The 18,032-nt window shown below is 35.8% G+C and overlaps 1 protein-coding gene across 3 annotated transcripts in view; it reads left to right on the forward strand.

Annotated features, from left to right (window-relative positions):
- Nucleotides 1-18,032, forward strand: part of PYGL (glycogen phosphorylase L) — a 65,893-nt gene that overhangs the window by 37,664 nt on the left and 10,197 nt on the right. For all 3 annotated transcript variants that reach the window (XM_027849070.1, XM_027849068.1, XM_027849069.1), the window contains exons 6-19: nt 3,143-3,254; nt 3,659-3,741; nt 6,480-6,605; nt 7,487-7,579; nt 8,483-8,629; nt 8,970-9,133; nt 9,585-9,699; nt 10,590-10,691; nt 10,803-10,950; nt 11,086-11,144; nt 11,234-11,375; nt 12,776-12,983; nt 14,278-14,412; nt 14,865-14,931. In XM_027849070.1, the coding sequence (XP_027704871.1) occupies nt 3,143-3,254; nt 3,659-3,741; nt 6,480-6,605; nt 7,487-7,579; nt 8,483-8,629; nt 8,970-9,133; nt 9,585-9,699; nt 10,590-10,691; nt 10,803-10,950; nt 11,086-11,144; nt 11,234-11,375; nt 12,776-12,983; nt 14,278-14,412; nt 14,865-14,931 (1,701 nt within the window). The remainder of the gene's footprint in view (nt 1-3,142; nt 3,255-3,658; nt 3,742-6,479; nt 6,606-7,486; nt 7,580-8,482; nt 8,630-8,969; nt 9,134-9,584; nt 9,700-10,589; nt 10,692-10,802; nt 10,951-11,085; nt 11,145-11,233; nt 11,376-12,775; nt 12,984-14,277; nt 14,413-14,864; nt 14,932-18,032) is intronic.

An 18,032-nucleotide genomic window follows, 5' to 3' on the forward strand; every position in this document is an offset into this window, starting at 1 on the left:
GAATTAAGTAACCACCTGTGACCATTTCCAGATTAGTAGCCAGTAGTAACAGAATGCACAAGGTCAAGCATATTTTGTTTATACAGCAGGCAAGGAATTATCTTTTTTATTTTATTATGCTCCCAGAGCCAGAAAGACAAATTAATTTGGAACAAAATGAATTCTATGAATTACTTTAACTTCATCTTAGAGACAGTGTGGTATAGGAGAAAGAATACTAAATTTGGAGTCAGCCTCAGTTCAAATCCCACTTCTGTTATTAATTGGTTGTGTGACCTTGAGAAAATCACTTGAACTTTCTGTGTCTTAGTTTCCTCATCTATAAAATGAGTTTAGACTAGATGACATCTGAGGTCCATTCCAGCTCTAAATATATGATCCAATGATTAATCATAAATTGCCTCTTAAAAAATTCTTCCTGGACCTTTATTTTTCATTAAATTATTTCATTCACTTATATTGATTAATGAAACCTAAATATTACTTGTGATATAGAATCTTATTTTATATGATTGTTATATATGATAATATATCTTGTAAACCTCATGCATTCAAAATTCAGAGAGCAAAATGATAAGTCTAAAGGAATTTCAACACAGTTAGACTGGAGGAAATACAATAGAAAGAGACTGGAAGAAAAAAAAAAACCCAAGTGATAGTGCTGGCTTCAAAGCCATAAGTAATTTTTGCACTTGGGGCAATTGCCACAAACCAGTCCTAAGAAAGCTGCAGGAAAGGCACCTTCAGGTAGCAGTGAGTTTGGACACAGCTCTGGGAAGGGATGTGGGAGTGCAATTCTGAGACACCATGAAACTGCTGCTAGAAAAGATCTCCAACCGCAAGAGTAAGTAGGCTACTTGGTAGTTTTCAGTTTACCAAATTATTCTTGATGACTAAGTGCCTAAGTTAATTGTTTACTTACATTTGGCATTCAAGAAGCTTGATTATAGAGGGGGTTGGCAATAGTAAATGTTATAGCAAACAAATAGATGCTTTTGGTGAGGGGCCTGAAATAGGGTTTAAAGACAACCCCTTCAAAACATCATGTTTAAACTAGAAAGGGCCATAGGGAATCTATCTCTTTCATTTTATAGAGGAAAGAAGTGATTTACCCAACATTCCAATAGAAACCTTGCTCAGTTCCTACTCATGTGAAACTTATGAAACTTACAAAGGAGGAAACCCAGAACTTGAGTCAGTGTCAGAGCAGACTCCAACAAATCTTCTAACTACCAGTCTAATGTTCTTTCAGCTAGGTTGTTAAAATTTGATTTGTACATAGAAAGGTGTACTCATGCTCACACACACACACACCCTTCCAGAACAGGAAGGACCATCTAGGGAGGTGGAGGAAACAGAGCTTTGATAGAAAGACCCAGATTGTCTAGAAGGCGTGACTGTCTAGTTGGGGCCAATGGGCTGTTTTCTTTCTCACTTTCCATCACCATCTGCCAACTCCTCTCCCCACCACCACTATCACCTCTTTCCCAGGACACAGTGCTTAGGGGCAGGATCCTCAGATAGTTCTTAGGTCTAGCATTTCTCCCTCCCTAAGCAAACTATCTTCTATTCCATAAAAGATTCTGGGTCCCTTAAGGAGACCTTAAGTGTCCCTTTGTAGACTCATAGGGCAGCCCGCAATACTTTCAACCTTAGCCTAAGTTTGAGAAGCTAAAAAGAGCAAAAACTTCCAGGGAAAGAAAAGGTCCAGGTTGGGAAATTAGAAGCTGAGGCTGAAGTGCGTATTATTCCCTATTTTAAAATTACCTTGACCCCAGGCCATGTGTTTAGGGTATGGCCCATCCCCAGACTGTGGAGGTGGTCCCTGAAGGACTACTTGTATCTGCATTGAGGGGACAGATTCCTAGGATCAGGGCCATAGATCTCTCTCCTCAAGGCTTGGCTAGAGCTCTCATCCTCTTAATTGTGGCCTTTGTGTCCTCTCTCCCCTGAGAAATAGTCAAGCTGCTTTCCCAGCAGAAGACTGCCTTCATTTCACCTCTCTCCATCCTGCCGGTGCCTCTAGTCATAGGTCTGCCCTGAAACAGCTCTGCCCACCCTTTTTCCTTAAAGAAGAACAGTCAGCTCACCAGTTTCATTTCCCACTCTGGGACAAAACTGCTATCGCCTCATCTTAGGCACTGTTCTGAAACTGGCAAGCTGTTTTACTTTGTATGCCACTTAACATCTCTTGGCCCAGTCTGTAAAATGAGAAGGCTAAATTACATAATCTCTGAGGGGTTTTTTTCCATTTTAAAGATTCTATCATTTTATTTCTTGGTTGTGATAGTGTAGGGAATAGAAAATGGTTTATTCCATTACATCACTTCTGTTTGCTATGAAGCCAATAGCTCAGCTACCTAGTCTATTCAAGTTCATTTGTCTCAAATGATGAATTACAGTTATTCTTTCAAAAGTTCAACTTTCTTAAAGCTATGCTTAGATCTAAAAACATCTCTGATAGACTGGAATAAGTATCTCTCAATACTTCAATCTTATCAACTCACTAAATGTCACAACATCTGGATTCGATAACGAATTATCAAACCCGAGTTGACAAAGAGGAAGGGGTAGAATCTTCTTGCTTAAACATTCTTAAGGTGATAGCTAGGTGGCACAGTGAATAGAGCATGGGCCTTGGAGTCAGGAGGACCTGAGTTCAAATCTGGCCTCTGACACTTGACACTTACTAGCTGTATGACCCTGGGAAAGTCACAACCCCATTGTTAAACAAAATAAATAGATAAACATTCTTAAGAATAACAATAGTGGACATTTATATGCTGCTTTAATTCTTGTAAAGTATTATTTCCATTTTATAAATAATAAAACTAAAGTCAGAGAAATTAAATGAGTTGTCCATAGTAGCAAAGCTACAAAGTACTTAAGGCAGAATCTGAATGCAAAGTTTCCCTTATTGCAAGTACAATAATCTTTCCATAACACTGCAAGATAGCATCTTTAAAGTTCATTTCTTCCTGAAAGCAAAGAGAGATACATAACTAAGATTTTTCTGTGACTATTTCCTTAGTTTCACATCAGGTCAGAAACAGAACTAGGAATCAGTTTGCAGGCTAATTTGCCAGACCCAACTTCCCAAGGGGAAAAAATGGTTTATCAATTATTCTATTTAATTATGTAGGTGATCCTTGCACTACCCTATGACACACCTGTGCCTGGATATATGAATAATACTGTCAATACCATGCGACTCTGGTCTGCTCGGGCACCAAATGACTTTAACCTCAGTATCTGTGAGTACTGAATTGGGTTCTTGCTATTTTTCCTATTTCCCTTTTTTAATAATGTAAATCTAGTGGTTTTTCTGTTAGATCCAGATAGAGTTTACATGCTAAGTGTTTCATATAAAGGGTAAACTTGAGAAAATGTCTTGATTTTATCATCTTTTCACTATACAAGAAGGTATTTTTTTAGAAAGCTAATAGAACCAAGAAGGAAATTTCCATTGACAGTCACATGTGTGTGAACATTATTCCCCAATGTGGGAACATAGAATATAAGCAATTTGGAAACCATTTGACTTTGGGGTCATTTTTCATTTTCCAGCAGTGGTCCTATAAATTACCTAGCAAGCACTATATAAAGTCAGGTAACTTGAAATGACAAAATATTTGTTTTTTCTCACCATTCTCTTTAGTTAATGTCGGTGACTATATTCAGGCAGTTCTAGACCGAAATCTTGCTGAAAACATCTCCCGTGTTCTGTATCCCAATGATAATGTAAGTGATTTGCCTTATTTTTAAATGGAAGCTAGTCTTTTCAGAAAAGGTATTTCAAAGCAGCCTACTCAACAATCACACAAATCTGGCCATTTAATATTGAATTCGACCTCAGGAAATGAATACTTTTTTCCTCTTCCATCTAGATTAGCAGATTTTCTTTGCACAAATGAAGGATTCATCTTATACATAGAGTCAGATTTGATACTTAACATTCAATTGGTGCCTAAATTACCAAATTCAAGAGGTTCTGAGAAAGGATTTAAAAGCAATATTCTTTGTAAAAGTTTAAGTCATTGGTGAGATGATACTTCCTTTCCAAATAAAAATTTCATTTACAGAGTCAAAAGGCCTCTCTTGGATCTGCATTTCAGGTCTCTTTGCTTTTTAAATAAATTAGCACTACTAAGATGTAAACCACCCAACTTACAAGCATGTATTAAATATATAGTCTGTGTCAAGCACTGTGTTAAGTGCTTGGGAAGATACACTGGAAATAAATCCCTGCCCTAATGAAAGTTATAATCTAGTAAGAAGGTAAGATACCAATTCATAGCTATGACATACAATATCACTTAATAAGTACATTAAAAAGTTAAAAACAAAAATAAGGTGCTGACTGAGGTCTAAGGGGAAAAGTCTTACAAATGAAATGAAGCTCTGAGGTGTTTTTTAGTTGTGTTTTAATAGATAAGTGGAAATTCAACAGATGAAGAGGGTGAGAAAAGGAATTATTGACTATGGGAACACCTTGGGCTAAGGTGTAAAGAAGCATGAGAATACATATTTAGGAAGAAAAACTCATGGAGGGTGATAACATGAGATAGTTAACCTTTCACGTAGGACAGACTGACAGAAGGCTTGAATGTTAGGCAAAAGAGTTTCCACTTAAATCCTAAGGCAGTAGGGAAAAACCTGAAGATTTTGGAGTAAAAGAGTGATGACCAGACCTATACTTGAGAAATATTACTCTAGCAGCAGAGGGAAGAGAGAAAAGAGATGGCAAAATCTGAGAAGAGGCTATGGCAGTAATGTAAGCAGTAATGATTATGAGTTTCAACTAGGACAATGATAGTAATAAAGATCAGGGGAAAGATGGGAAGGTTGTTGTAGAGTTTAAATCAACAGAAAGCAGAAATTATTGGGGAGCAAGTATCAAAGATAACACTAAAGTAATAAATAAGAGATATAAATAGTGAAGCCAGAAGAAGGAATAGGTTTGGTGGGAAAAAAATTAGCTTAGTTTTAGATATGTTGAAGAGTCATTCATTAGTGGGACATCCAAATAGAGATAGCCTATAAGCAGTAGGAAGTAAAGGTCTGTAGCTGAGAACAGAGGTGAGGACTAGAGAGAAAGATTTTTGAGTTATTTCTGGTGAGGTGATATTTAAACCTAAGAGAGTGAATCAAAGCAACAATAGATTGTGTTGAGAAGAGATCCAAGGACAGATCTTTGGGGATACCCACATTAAGGGATCAGGGAGAGAATGAAGAATCTGTGAAGGGATCAGAGAAGAAACTACTAGAGAGATAGAAGAAGAATCAAGAGTTTATTGTGTCAGTACAGGATAGAGTATCCAGTAAGAAGGTACAGTCAGCAGGGTCAAACGCTACACAGAAATTTGGGAGTAGTCAGTCTGAAAAAAATATTGGATTTAGTGACTAGAAGGTAATTGGTAGACTTAGAGAAAACAGTTTTAATAGAGTAGGAAGGAAATGAAAACCTGAATGCAAGTGGCTGAAGAGAGATGAAGCCTATGGACCCCTTCTCAGAATAATGTTTTTCAAATGCATAAAATAAAATGCAAACTCATTATATTGGCATATGGTTATCAAGATCATTTTTAAAAATAAGTTCACAGACCCCAAGTTAAGAAACTGTGCTCTCTGATAAAATATAAATTCTGTTTAGTTTGTAAAGTCCTACACAAGCTGGCCTCAGCTTACCTTTCTAGTCTCATGAAAGATCACTCCCCTCCTTCATTTTGTGGTCCATCCAAACTGTCCTTCTCTGTTCCTCCCCATGACCCTCTGTCTCTGTGCCTTTACATGATGTTGCTTCAGTGCCTCCCTAGAATATATCCCTTCCCTACCTTTGCCTCATCTTCAGCATGAATCCTTTCCTGATCCCTTCATCCATTAATATCCTTTCTCCCAAACTATTTTATATTTAATTCTTTTGTGTGCATTTGTATTTATTAACTTTTCATTTATACTATCTATATCTATACATGTACATTATCTCCTCCATTAGAATGAAAGTTCATGACAAATAGAGATTGTTTCATTCTTTGTACTTGTATCTCTAGGGCCTAGTATACATTAGATAATTAATAAATATTTGTTGATTGATCAGTCTCCTCCTTGAAGTTTTTGCTTATCATTCCCCCTCAATGTGCATGTATGTAAGTGTACATAAACACACACACACACACACACAAACACAGAGGTTATTACACTTTCCCACCTCAAATTGCTTTTTATTTACTTATCTGTATAAATGTTATTTTTTCTTCTCCTCTTACTCCAATAGAACGTAACCTTCTTGAAAGCAAGTATTGTTTTATTTTTGTCTGTGTATCTTTAGTACCTAACAGTTTCTTTCACACAACAGGTTTTTAATAAATGTCTGAATTAAATTAAAGATATCCATGAAAAAAGTCCCATGCCTTGTCTTGGCAGACTCTTCCCATGCCTTTTACTCCGTGAAATATTCTAAATATGATATTTGATTGTAGTTTTTTGAAGGAAAGGAGCTGAGATTAAAGCAGGAGTACTTTGTTGTGGCTGCCACTTTACAAGATGTCATCCGACGCTTCAAAGCCTCCAAGTTTGGTACAGTATTTGATGCTTTTCCAGATCAGGTAAGGAGCCTATCAGTGTAGTCTTTGACAATGAAATAAATAGCCACAGATTTATGGTCAGCTTTCCTTTTCCATTTGAAAGCTTTAGGATAGAACTCTCTTCACGTCAAGCAAACCAGAAGCGGACTATTTAAAACATCATGGCAATAGCCCAAGGTGTCTCATCTTTCTTATGACACAGATTCCATTTCTAGTCCAATAAGGATTATGGGGGCAGGTAGGTGGTGCAGTGGATAGAGCACCAGCCCTGAAGTCAGGAGGACCTGAGTTCAAATACGGCCTCAGACTAAACACTTGACACTTACTAGCTGTGTGACCCTGGGCAAGTCACTTAACCCCAATTGCCTAAAAATTTAAAAAAAATTTTTAATTAAAAAAATAAGGATTATGGACCCCTTCTCAGAATGATTTTTTTAAAAAATCAATAAAATAAAACACTTTGGATTACAGAGGAAACCAATTACATTGAAATATAGCTATCAAAATATTTTTCAAAAACAGATATATGGACCTGAGATTAAGAGTCCTAGCCATAGTCACTTACAAAAAAATTTTTGATAGATCAATAGATGGGTAATCAATATATCTTAAGTTACAGCTAAGAGAAACAAACTATGCTGGATTATTTGGTTTCCAATGTGTAGGGGAAGATCTATTTGGGATAGGATGCATTTGTTTAGTTCATGGGGACTAAACATGGGGAAAGGAACCTGAAGAAGTCCTTAATCTCTTTTCGAGAAAGTCCCTTCCCTGTCCCTCTACCCAAACAAAAATAACTCTGGAAGTAGTTTTAATTATTTGAAAATGAATATTTGGATTCATGCTTCAGTCAAGTAAAATACATTCTCCATGATCCCTAATTTAGTATGGTGTTTATGCAGGTTGCCATTCAGCTGAATGATACACACCCTGCCCTTGCTATCCCTGAGTTGATGAGGATTTTGGTGGACATTGAAAGATTGCCCTGGTCTAAGGTTGGTAAAATACTTGGATTCATTTTATATTAAGACTAAGAGATATTGCCAAAAACACCACTACATTTTTAATTGTTTATTAATTTCTCTAAACATTACTGTTACTTCCTAATAAAAACCCCTTCACCTCACTAGAATTTTCCTTGTAAATAAATTGGTACAGTTAAGGAAAAACAAATACATTTAGAAATCTGATAATATATGTCTCATGCCATTCTAATACTATTGTCTCCTGAGACAAGAGGGTAAGTTTCATAATCCATCCTCTCCAGTCCAGATTTTCATGTAAATTTTTTTGGTACCAGTAGCTTCCTAGGTGGTAGAACTTGACATTTTTTCTACCATTGTCCTTTACTGAAAATGTTAGCAAAACAAATGAAATAATTAGGGGAGTAAATATGCATAAATATTGAAATTTTTTCACATTTCTTTCAATGACTAACAGAAGATAGAATGTTCTCAACTAAGAGTATAACAGATAATTAACTGTACTAATTCTAAGTGTCCCTACAGATTTAGAAGCTGATATTTTTAAAAGCTTAACAAAATAAAAAGGCATTACTCAAGTGCTTCTCTAGAAAGTCTTTTCTTTAAAAAATGTGAGAAATGCAAATAGGGTTGTAGAGTAGATCAATAGAATGTTGCCTTCTATCAGACAAACTTAAAAATAGCTCCTTGCCAAAAGCGTGGTCATATTTCCTGGAAATTTGTCATTTCCATACGTTTCAAGGAAAACCATTACTGAAATTAAATTTATCCAGCTCAAGACAGATTATTATCCCATGGCTATATCTAAGCATAACAGAGCTAAGGTGAGATTTGGCTACCTATAATTGGGGTCTATGCATATGGAGGTAGCCATTTTTGCTAAGGTGGGAAAGTTAACCATTCAATTTCTCTCAGGCCTGGAAAATCACTACAAAGACATTTGCATATACCAACCACACTGTCCTCCCAGAAGCATTAGAGCGCTGGCCAGTGGAACTTGTAGAAAAACTTCTCCCCCGACATTTACAAATCATCTATGAGATCAATCAGAAACACTTAGATGTAAGTCTTTTTCAAGCCTTCTTCCTACTGCCTTTGCATGTGAGTAAACTTTCTTAAGTTGCCAAAGGGGGTTCTGACTTTTTATAAAATGTAATATGAAATATCATTTAATAGAGTGTTTTTTTGTTGAAACTGAAGAAATTTCTACATTTGACCAAGAATCTAGTTTGTTTGCCTTTCTAAAAAGATGCTCATTTAAAAACGAATCCTCACAGTGTTACTTTTATATTTCTATCATTCTGAGTAGGCTTCATCAAATATTGTACCTGGAAGATAATTCATGGTGCTTAACAGCTATTTTATTCAAAAACAACTGACCATTCTTTCTTCCTGTGATTAGAGAATTGCATCATTGTTCCCTAACGATGACAACCGTCTCAGAAGGATGTCTCTAATAGAAGAGGAAGGGGGAAAAAGGATAAATATGGCGCATCTCTGTATCGTGGGCTCTCATGCTGTGAATGGTGTGGCTAAGATTCACTCTGACATTGTGAAGACTAAAGTGTGAGCCTTGGTTACTCTGGTCCCCGGGCTAACACAAATTGATTAATTAATTAACTCAGATCTTGTTAATTTATCTACAGTTAGGGTGGCTGCAGACATAAAATGTTTAAAGATGACACCCTTCTACACAAAGTTTCTATTGAGAAATCTCTCTTGGCCAATTTGAACCTACTTTTAGAAACTAAAGAGATCCTTTCCTAAAAAAACCTCGTGTGTCAATGTTGTTCAGTCAAAAAGAATTTGGATATTGCTATTATGTATAGACAATAAACACTGCATATTTTTTATCCTCCTTCAGACTGACAACCAAAGATGCTAGTTATCCTTTTCCCACTTTTTACTTTGTTAGTTTACTGACTTCATAGGGTACCCAGGAGTTACATTGAGGTTTTATTGATTAATCGTGAACCATACTTCCATGATCCAAACTCTTTAACTTTCTGACCCTTAGATTCAAGGACTTCAGTGAGATAGAACCAGACAAATTTCAGAATAAAACCAATGGGATAACTCCAAGGCGCTGGCTCTTACTCTGTAACCCAGGACTTGCAGAGTTAATAGCAGAGGTAACTATAGGAAATACTGAGTATATTTGTGTGAGTAAATTGATATGTAGGAAATTCATGAAGAAGCTCATCTCTTAAAAATAATGGTGCATGTGTGAAGAATAGTTAACATGAAATCATATCAATGTGGGTCATGCTCTCTGATTATAATTATAGAATTGTGGATCAGGAAGGTACCTTAAAATAATCTAATCCTAAATGCTCAATTTATGGATGTAGAAAATGAGAACCTAGGGATATCAATTCACTTATGTAACACAGCTAGGCATTGGCAGAGCCTGAACGAAAACCAAAATTTGCTGATTTTCCAGTTTCTTTCCACTATATGGCTTTCATAAACTTCTGACATCCTATCTAGATGCATCCCAATTGCTGAATCAGTGTTATTGTCTCAGATTTCATAATTGTAAAGTCACTCGAGTCCAAGAGAAAGAGTTTCTTTGTTATGAAAGATTTCAAGAAGGACAAAAATATAGGAAGAAAAAAACCCACACAGATAATGTTAGATACCCAAGAAAACACAGTAATTCAGGGAAGTAGCCTAGAATAAACTCCAAGGCTTCATGACTCCCAAACATGTTCCTTTCACTTTATATGTAGAATCTCCGGTGTTATAGTGATCCAAATATAAGGTAGTTAGGCAGTTGAATATTATTTTATAAATAAAACTTACAGCCTTTTAACTATTAAAAGAAACTATCCCTTTATTCGATATTTCTTTGTGTAGTAAGTAAATACCACTTGCAAACATACTTAGAATCTTTTCCATGTGAAATTTGGTATCATTTATGGATGCTAATTCAGTACAATTCAGAAAGCGTTTATGAAGCACCTGCTATGTGCAAGGCACTGGAAAGTCATCAACAAAACTTTTTCCTTTAAATTTGAAGAAAATTGGGGAAGACTACGTGAAAGACTTGAGCCAGCTGACCAAGCTGCACAGCTTTGTTTCTGATGATATTTTTCTACGTGAAGTGTCCAATGTGAAGCAGGTGAGACTTGGCAGCATGGCAATGTTCACCTGGACATTTGCCTCATTATTTTATGTCTGTCACACCAGATGTGTTCAGAGCAGAAGAGCTCTTATGTTTCTATTTCAATAGGAAAACAAATTCAAGTTTTCTCAGTTCCTGGAGAAGGAATACAAAGTAAAGATCAATCCGTCTTCTATGTTTGATGTGCAAGTTAAAAGGATCCATGAGTACAAGCGACAACTCATGAACTGCCTTCACATCATTACAATGTATAACCGTGAGTTGGTCGTTTCATGTGCAGTGGGGCCCTTCTAAACCCTTGGGAGTGGAGGAAGCAGCAGTACCCACGTATTTTTTTTTTTTTTACTATCTTCACCAACTCTTCCCTCTCCCCACTCCCAATCTTTTTTAGGCATTAAAAAAGACCCTAAGAAGCCATTTGTGCCCAGAACAGTTATAATTGGAGGCAAAGTAAGTTTATCTCATTGGATGGATTTTGAAGTTTGTGTTTTCCTGTCATTTAGTACATAGTAAATGTTTGAGTTGTTTGTTTTCAAAAGGCTGCTCCAGGATACCACATGGCTAAAATGATCATCAAGCTAATTACATCTGTGGCTGATGTGGTGAACAATGACCCTGTTGTTGGAAACAAGTTAAAAGTCATCTTCTTACAGAACTATAGAGTGTCTCTGGCTGAAAAAGGTAGTATGAAAACAACAGCTAACATTTATGTAGCACTGTAAGTTGTACAAGGCACTCCATATATTTTTCTCATTTGTCACAACTCTGTGAGGTGGGTCCTATTATTATCCTGATTTTATAGATGGAACTAAGGCTTGGAGAAGTTAAAGTGATTTTCCCAAACTCACATAGCTATTCAATGTATAAGGTAGAATTTAAACCCAGGGCTTCCTAAAACCAAATCTTTGAACCACAAAGGTTCATTGAGCACTGGGTGTGTACTGAGCAAAGTAACTGACAATATATGGGTTACATGTTAGAAAGAAAACAATTGCTGCTGTCAAGACATTTGTAATCTAATGGGAAATGCTAAACATGTAAGCTCTTTGGTATCACATGTGGGCAGAACTCAAGGTTTATATACCTATCTGACTGACAATGAGATTGATGTAGCTGTATCAAAGTGAATATTATCATGCTGTACTTCAAGTGCATTTCATTGTTAAGGAAAATTAGGTGTTAATAGTAAGTATCTAGAATTCTTTCCTGTTGGATGCTGGTCTTCTTTATAAGATGATAAGTTTGTTGGGTTCTTAACCCTTAATCTTGGAACTCCCTGGCTACAAAACTTTCTTCTTCTCATTGTGTGGGAAAACCTGGGAGAAGCTACTGCCATTTGTTCATATAGGAGCGAGGAAATAGATCAGGTTGCCAAGGAGTGAGATTTGGATATGTCTTAGATTGTCACTCTCCAGGAGGAGGAGTTAAGACATGGAGGTAGATGAGTTTGCTTAATAGCTACACTTCCTTTTTTCAGCACTGGCACCCTTTTTCTTATTTATACTCATATGCTTGCAAAGCACTCCCCAAATGCAAATACCTATTTTGCATGCACTGATTTCCCAAGTACCAAAGTTATCAAGGAATCATTTTTATAGTGTCCTTAGGCATTATAAGGACATTTGATAACTGTCATTCTGTGACCTACCAAAACCCAGGAAGACCCCATTATTTCTTCAGGCATTGAAGATTACAAAAATGTCCCCTCCAGGGGGTTCAGCTTAAATTGTTTATAATATATAAATGTACTCTCAGAGTAGAGCATTGATTTGGTAGCTTCTACATTCAAAGAATGTCTTTGGCACTCTTGTGTGCCTGTGTGCAAAAATAGTTACAAAGTCAGAATTATGGCCTCTAGTCCCAAATATGTTTGCATGTGGACTATTTCATTCTGAATATGTCAGATGTAAAGAAAGCAGAATAACAATACAAGAATACAACACCATAGAATAACAGTATAATTAGAATTTTAAAAGCTTGAACATAGAATTTGAGGGGTTTTGGTGTTAGCTAGTTTTGTGAAGAAAAGAGCTAAAGAATCAAAGATCAAAATCATTAACTTGAATACAAATTGTTGGTAGTTATTCCAGCCACAGACTTGTCAGAACAGATTTCAACTGCTGGCACAGAAGCTTCAGGGACAGGCAATATGAAATTCATGCTGAATGGAGCTCTCACCATTGGCACGATGGATGGAGCAAATGTAGAAATGGCCGAGGAAGCTGGAGAAGAGAACCTGTTCATCTTTGGCATGAGGGTAGATGATGTTGCTGCTTTGGACAGCAAAGGGTAAGGTTCTCTTGCATTTTGGCAATTCATAATCACAAGAGTCTTAGAAGCCCAAAATTTCACACCAGAAATTTCATGAGGCCTCTTTCAGGTAGATTATTTAATCTGGGGCAACACATGAAGATAAAGCATGATACAGAGTTGAGTTATTTCACAACAATCAACTTCAAACTGCTCTTTAGTAAAACTGTTTTATGGTATCATACCTGTTGAATTGGATGATAGCTTGGAGATCTCTCTAGTCCAGCCCCTTCATTTTACAGATTAGCAAACAAGCAAGAGAAGTTAAATAATTTGCCCAAGTTCACTTGATAGATGACAAATGGTATTTGAACAGGTTCTCTAACTCCAAAGGCACTGTTCTTTCCATCATCCTGCCTGTATTGCTACCTCCCTCAGAGATCCCACCCGTTATCTATATTTACTTTTAACTTGGCCTAAATCTGAACAACATGCTAGCTAAATTTTTAAATTCTAATTAATTCATCAGATTCCTCTCAAATTTTGAAAGCAGATATTAGTAAGGGATCTTGCCCCCCCAAAAAATTGAAAAATTTCACCTTTTTTTCTTTTAGTAGAAAAGTAGGGAACTCTAGGTATTGTGAGATTAAATAATTGTGTTGACTGGATTTGATTAATTGATTTTTTTGGGAGGGGTTACAAGGTAGAACTCATTGAGTGGGTAATAGTCTGGAGTGATATCTGGAAATGATTATTGTATGAAAACATTTTAAAAGAAAATGGTAGTGGGACAGATCTAAATTTGAAAAACAATATGAAGCATTTATTTCCCCTCCCTTGCAGAGGACTTGATTTATATTAGGTGCAAAACTACTAAAAAATAATCAAAGAAAGTGTGCTTCTGTATGTTTTAATTAAACTGTTGACTTTTCATACACTGAATTACCTATCCTTGCAATATATAATTTAGTATGTTGGCCTAGCTATCTGCTTATTTAAAATATGTTTTTTTAAAAATCCTAGATTGAATTAAATGCAGCTTGCTTGAATATATAACCTTCCCATACTACATTTACGACAGCACATGGTACTTATGATTTTTCATAATCTGTTATCATTAGAGTCTTCTGTTACACATAATAACTAAATTACATTTGAAAGGCATTAGGAAAGCTCTAAAAGGACCTTGTATACAATATCAGAAGCATGAAATCTGCCTGAACTTCTAATAATAGTTAATTAGAAAGTCATGGGATTTGTACTGCTTATGGAATTTCTAATGCTGCTTCTTGTGTATTATATATAATTCTTCCCTCATCAACCCCATCCTTAGGTATGATGCTAAGGAATATTATGAAAAACTTCCAGAACTGAAACTGGCCATTGATCAGATTGATAGTGGCTTCTTCTCTCCAAAGCAGCCAGACCTTTTCAAAGACATCATCAACATGCTATTCTGTCATGATAGGTCAGTATTCAGAATGGACATGTAGGGTATGACTTTGGGGAACCTATTTTTTGCTCACTGGGGGAAAAGACTAGTGGGTAAACATAGTAGGTGAGCATGGACTCCGGATCAGAAAGAATGAGAGCCAGTGAAGAAAAATTGGATTTTTATCAAATAAGGATGGTAATTTTAAAATAAAACTGACAAAGCTAGTATTCTGATTTTCTCATGTAATTGGTATGTCCTACTATCAAATGTATCAACATGATGGCATTTCTTAAGTATAGAAAAGGCTGAAGGAAATCATGTGGGCTAGCTAAAATTCTTGGTAGCTGCTCTGAATTGTGTCAACATTTAACCAAATAGTCTAACTAGATCACAGAGGAAGGTGCAATTTAAATAAAATTATAGCAAAAATTATAGGATGTGACAATAATTATTTTGTTTTCATTTTCTATCCCTCAATAAAATAGGTTTAAAGTCTTTGCAGATTATGAATCTTATGTCAAGTGTCAAGAAAAAGTCAGTCAACTATACATGGTAAGAGCATCTCTAATGTCTCACCTATCAGATTTAAAAAGGAAGCCATTTTTTGGAGAGTTCAAGGAAAACTTTCCATTTTCCCATTTCAGATATGTTTCTCATACACTTAGGCCTTGTTGTTAGATCATAATGGAGAAGAGATGCAGTTTTCCTATTCGTTCAGGCAAAAAAAATTTCAATTTGCTTTTAATTGGTCAGAGATGGGGTTTTGATTTGCATTTAGTGACATATCTTTATATGTAGATCATCTAAGGAAAATTTTTTATAAACCTGTCCTCTTCATGGTAAAAATAAATAGCTCTTCTACAATGTGGGGAAGTATTTGGGTGGTATTTATATGTATATAAAAAGAAGACTTTTGCACTTTTCTAATAGAGACTAATGAGTAACCTTCAGCAAACCAAATTATCAATCTTCCACAAATAACATCCTCTGCCAGAGTTAAAGCATTTAGTTCTGTATATGAAATGTGTTATAGGAGTTTATGCGTCCAATCACATGGACCTTTGCTTAATTAGCATAAGAAAATAATTAGTGGATAAATGGCCAACAGGGCAGGACTTAGGCTACAACTCATGCATGACCTGCCTTTTTTTTCAGTTTTATTTTGGAATTCTGGTCTGAGTTACAGCTGTAGATCTACTATATCATGAGAAATCTTACTGCCCATTAAACATAAATAACACCATTCTGGATGTGGTATAAGCATGATTAAAAAGAATTTTTACAAAAACAGAAAAACTGAAACAAGACAGAATTTAAATCTCAAAAATAAAAAAAGCTTTGTATATATTGACATGCTTTCTCTGGGACACAGGAAACAAGGTATAGTCCCAACTTCTAGTATTTGTACTATATTTGGGTTTTACTATAAGATTACTTAATGTCTGTGCTGCTTTACACACTGTAACCTTATTTTATATTAAGTTACATCAAGTTCCCAAAAGCACACTAAGGTACTCTCACTTTAATTTTAAGATTATTGCTTCTGACAAATCAGGAAACAGAAAATGACAGTGTTATCATCAACTCAAAAGTGATCCATATGCTTCCCTGACACTGACATTTTTCTACTTTGTTTGGAGAGATATAGATATATACATGTATGAGTACATGTATATAACATATTTCATGTGTATCTACATGCACATGTGTGTGTACACATAAACATAGGTGGTACAGATAAAGGTCAGAAAATCAAAGTAAACAGGATGAAATTTAGATAGATCTTGAACTGGCAATCCCCAGGATGGAATTAATTCTAATCTTTTCCCACTAGTCTCAAATTAGAGTACTTTGTAGGTAGACAGGCTAAAAAATATAAACAGGGAATTGTCAAGAAAGGAAATAAGGAAAAGGAAAGGAAAAGATAAATGTTAATGCAATACAATAACACACTGTATTGTCTCAGAATTATACCACATGTTAAAAAACAAAGAAAAAAAACAAGTGTGCTATTTGACACATTGGGTACTGAATGGCACCTTCATTAATAAATCTATTTCTTGCACTAAAACATGTTAATACATTAGCTGGTTTGTTTGTTTGTTCTTTCTCTATTAAAAACCCCTCTAATCTTGATATTTATGAACTCTACCCATTACTATATTTGCTGGTGGATCTGCCTGCCTCAAGTCTCTCTCCATTCTGATCCATTCTCAATTCAGCCATCAGTGATTTTCCTAAAGCACAGGTCCTATCATTTCACCCTCCTTCTCAATAAATTCCGGTGACTCTATTGCCTCCTGGATCAAATATAGAATGCTCAGTTTAGCATTTGAAGCCTTCATAACCTAGTCCCCTCCTTCCTCTCCAGTCTTCTTACACTTTAATCACTAATACATACTCTTTGATCCAGTGACACTAGCTTCCTGGCTGTTATACAAACAAGACACTCCATCCATCTCTCAGCTCTTGGTGTTTTCTCTGGCTGTCCTCCATGCCTGGAATATTCTCCCCCTTCTACTTCACCTACTGACATCCTTGACTTTCTTCCTTCTCCAACTAAAATCCCATCTTTGGAAGCCTTTCTCTTAATTCTAGTGCCTTCACTCTTTCAATTATTTCCTATTTATCCTGTATATAGCATGCTTTGTATATATTTATTTGTATATCATCTCTCTGATTAGATTGTAAGTTTCTTCATAGCAGGGATAGCATATTTTTTGCACCTTCTTGTATCCCCAGAACTTAGCACAGTGCCTGGCACATAGTAGGTGCTTAATAAATATTGACTGATTGATTGATTGATTGATGCTGATGTCAAGTCCATGTAGAGGTGAAGGAACTATTATTAACTTTTGTTGTTTTCCATGTAATGTTTTCAAATTATATTCTTTATTTTCAAAGAGCAAAATTCCACCTTCCCTCTGTTCCACCTCACCTTTTCCAGCCCAAGTGAGAATGAAAGAAAAACATAACCTTTGTTACAAATTTGTATAGTTAAGCAAAACAAACTTCAGCATTGGCCTTGTGGCCATGTCTATCTGTCTGTATGTCTCTATCACTCTGTCTGTCTCAAACCCACACATGCATGCACACACACATATGAATGTCTGTGTATATCTCATTTTGTATTCTGAATCCTTCACTTCTATGAGGAGGTGAATAGCAGATTTCAACATTACTTCCTTGAAATTCCAATTGGTCATTACACTTATCAAAGTCCCTAATTCTTTCAAAATTGTTTGTTTTTGCTACATTGTTATCATTATATAAATTGTCCTTGTGGTTCTATTAATTTCATACTGCATCAGTTGATATGTCTTCCTAGGTTTTTTGAAGATCATCTCAAATAACTGACTTTTATTTGGTTCATTCAAATTTTTAAAAATATTCCATCAAATTTATGTACAATAGTTTATTCATTCATTCCTCAATTTATGGGCAACCCCTCATATTCTCATTTTTTAGCACCTAAAAATAGCTACAAATATTTCATACATCCTTAGAGTTTGTTTTGCTTAGGACTAATTCCTCTCTTAATTAGTCCTAAGCAAATTCCTCTCTTAATCTACCTCCCCTTCTAATTCCTCCTTCTCCCCTTTCCCTTCTGGTTAAATGAAATGTATTCCTGCATCCAGCTGTGCATTTTCCGT

This window comes from Vombatus ursinus, unplaced genomic scaffold, assembly GCF_900497805.2.
Source record: "Vombatus ursinus unplaced genomic scaffold, bare-nosed wombat genome assembly UNPS02007284.1, whole genome shotgun sequence".
In the NCBI taxonomy this organism is placed as follows: domain Eukaryota; kingdom Metazoa; phylum Chordata; class Mammalia; order Diprotodontia; family Vombatidae; genus Vombatus; species Vombatus ursinus.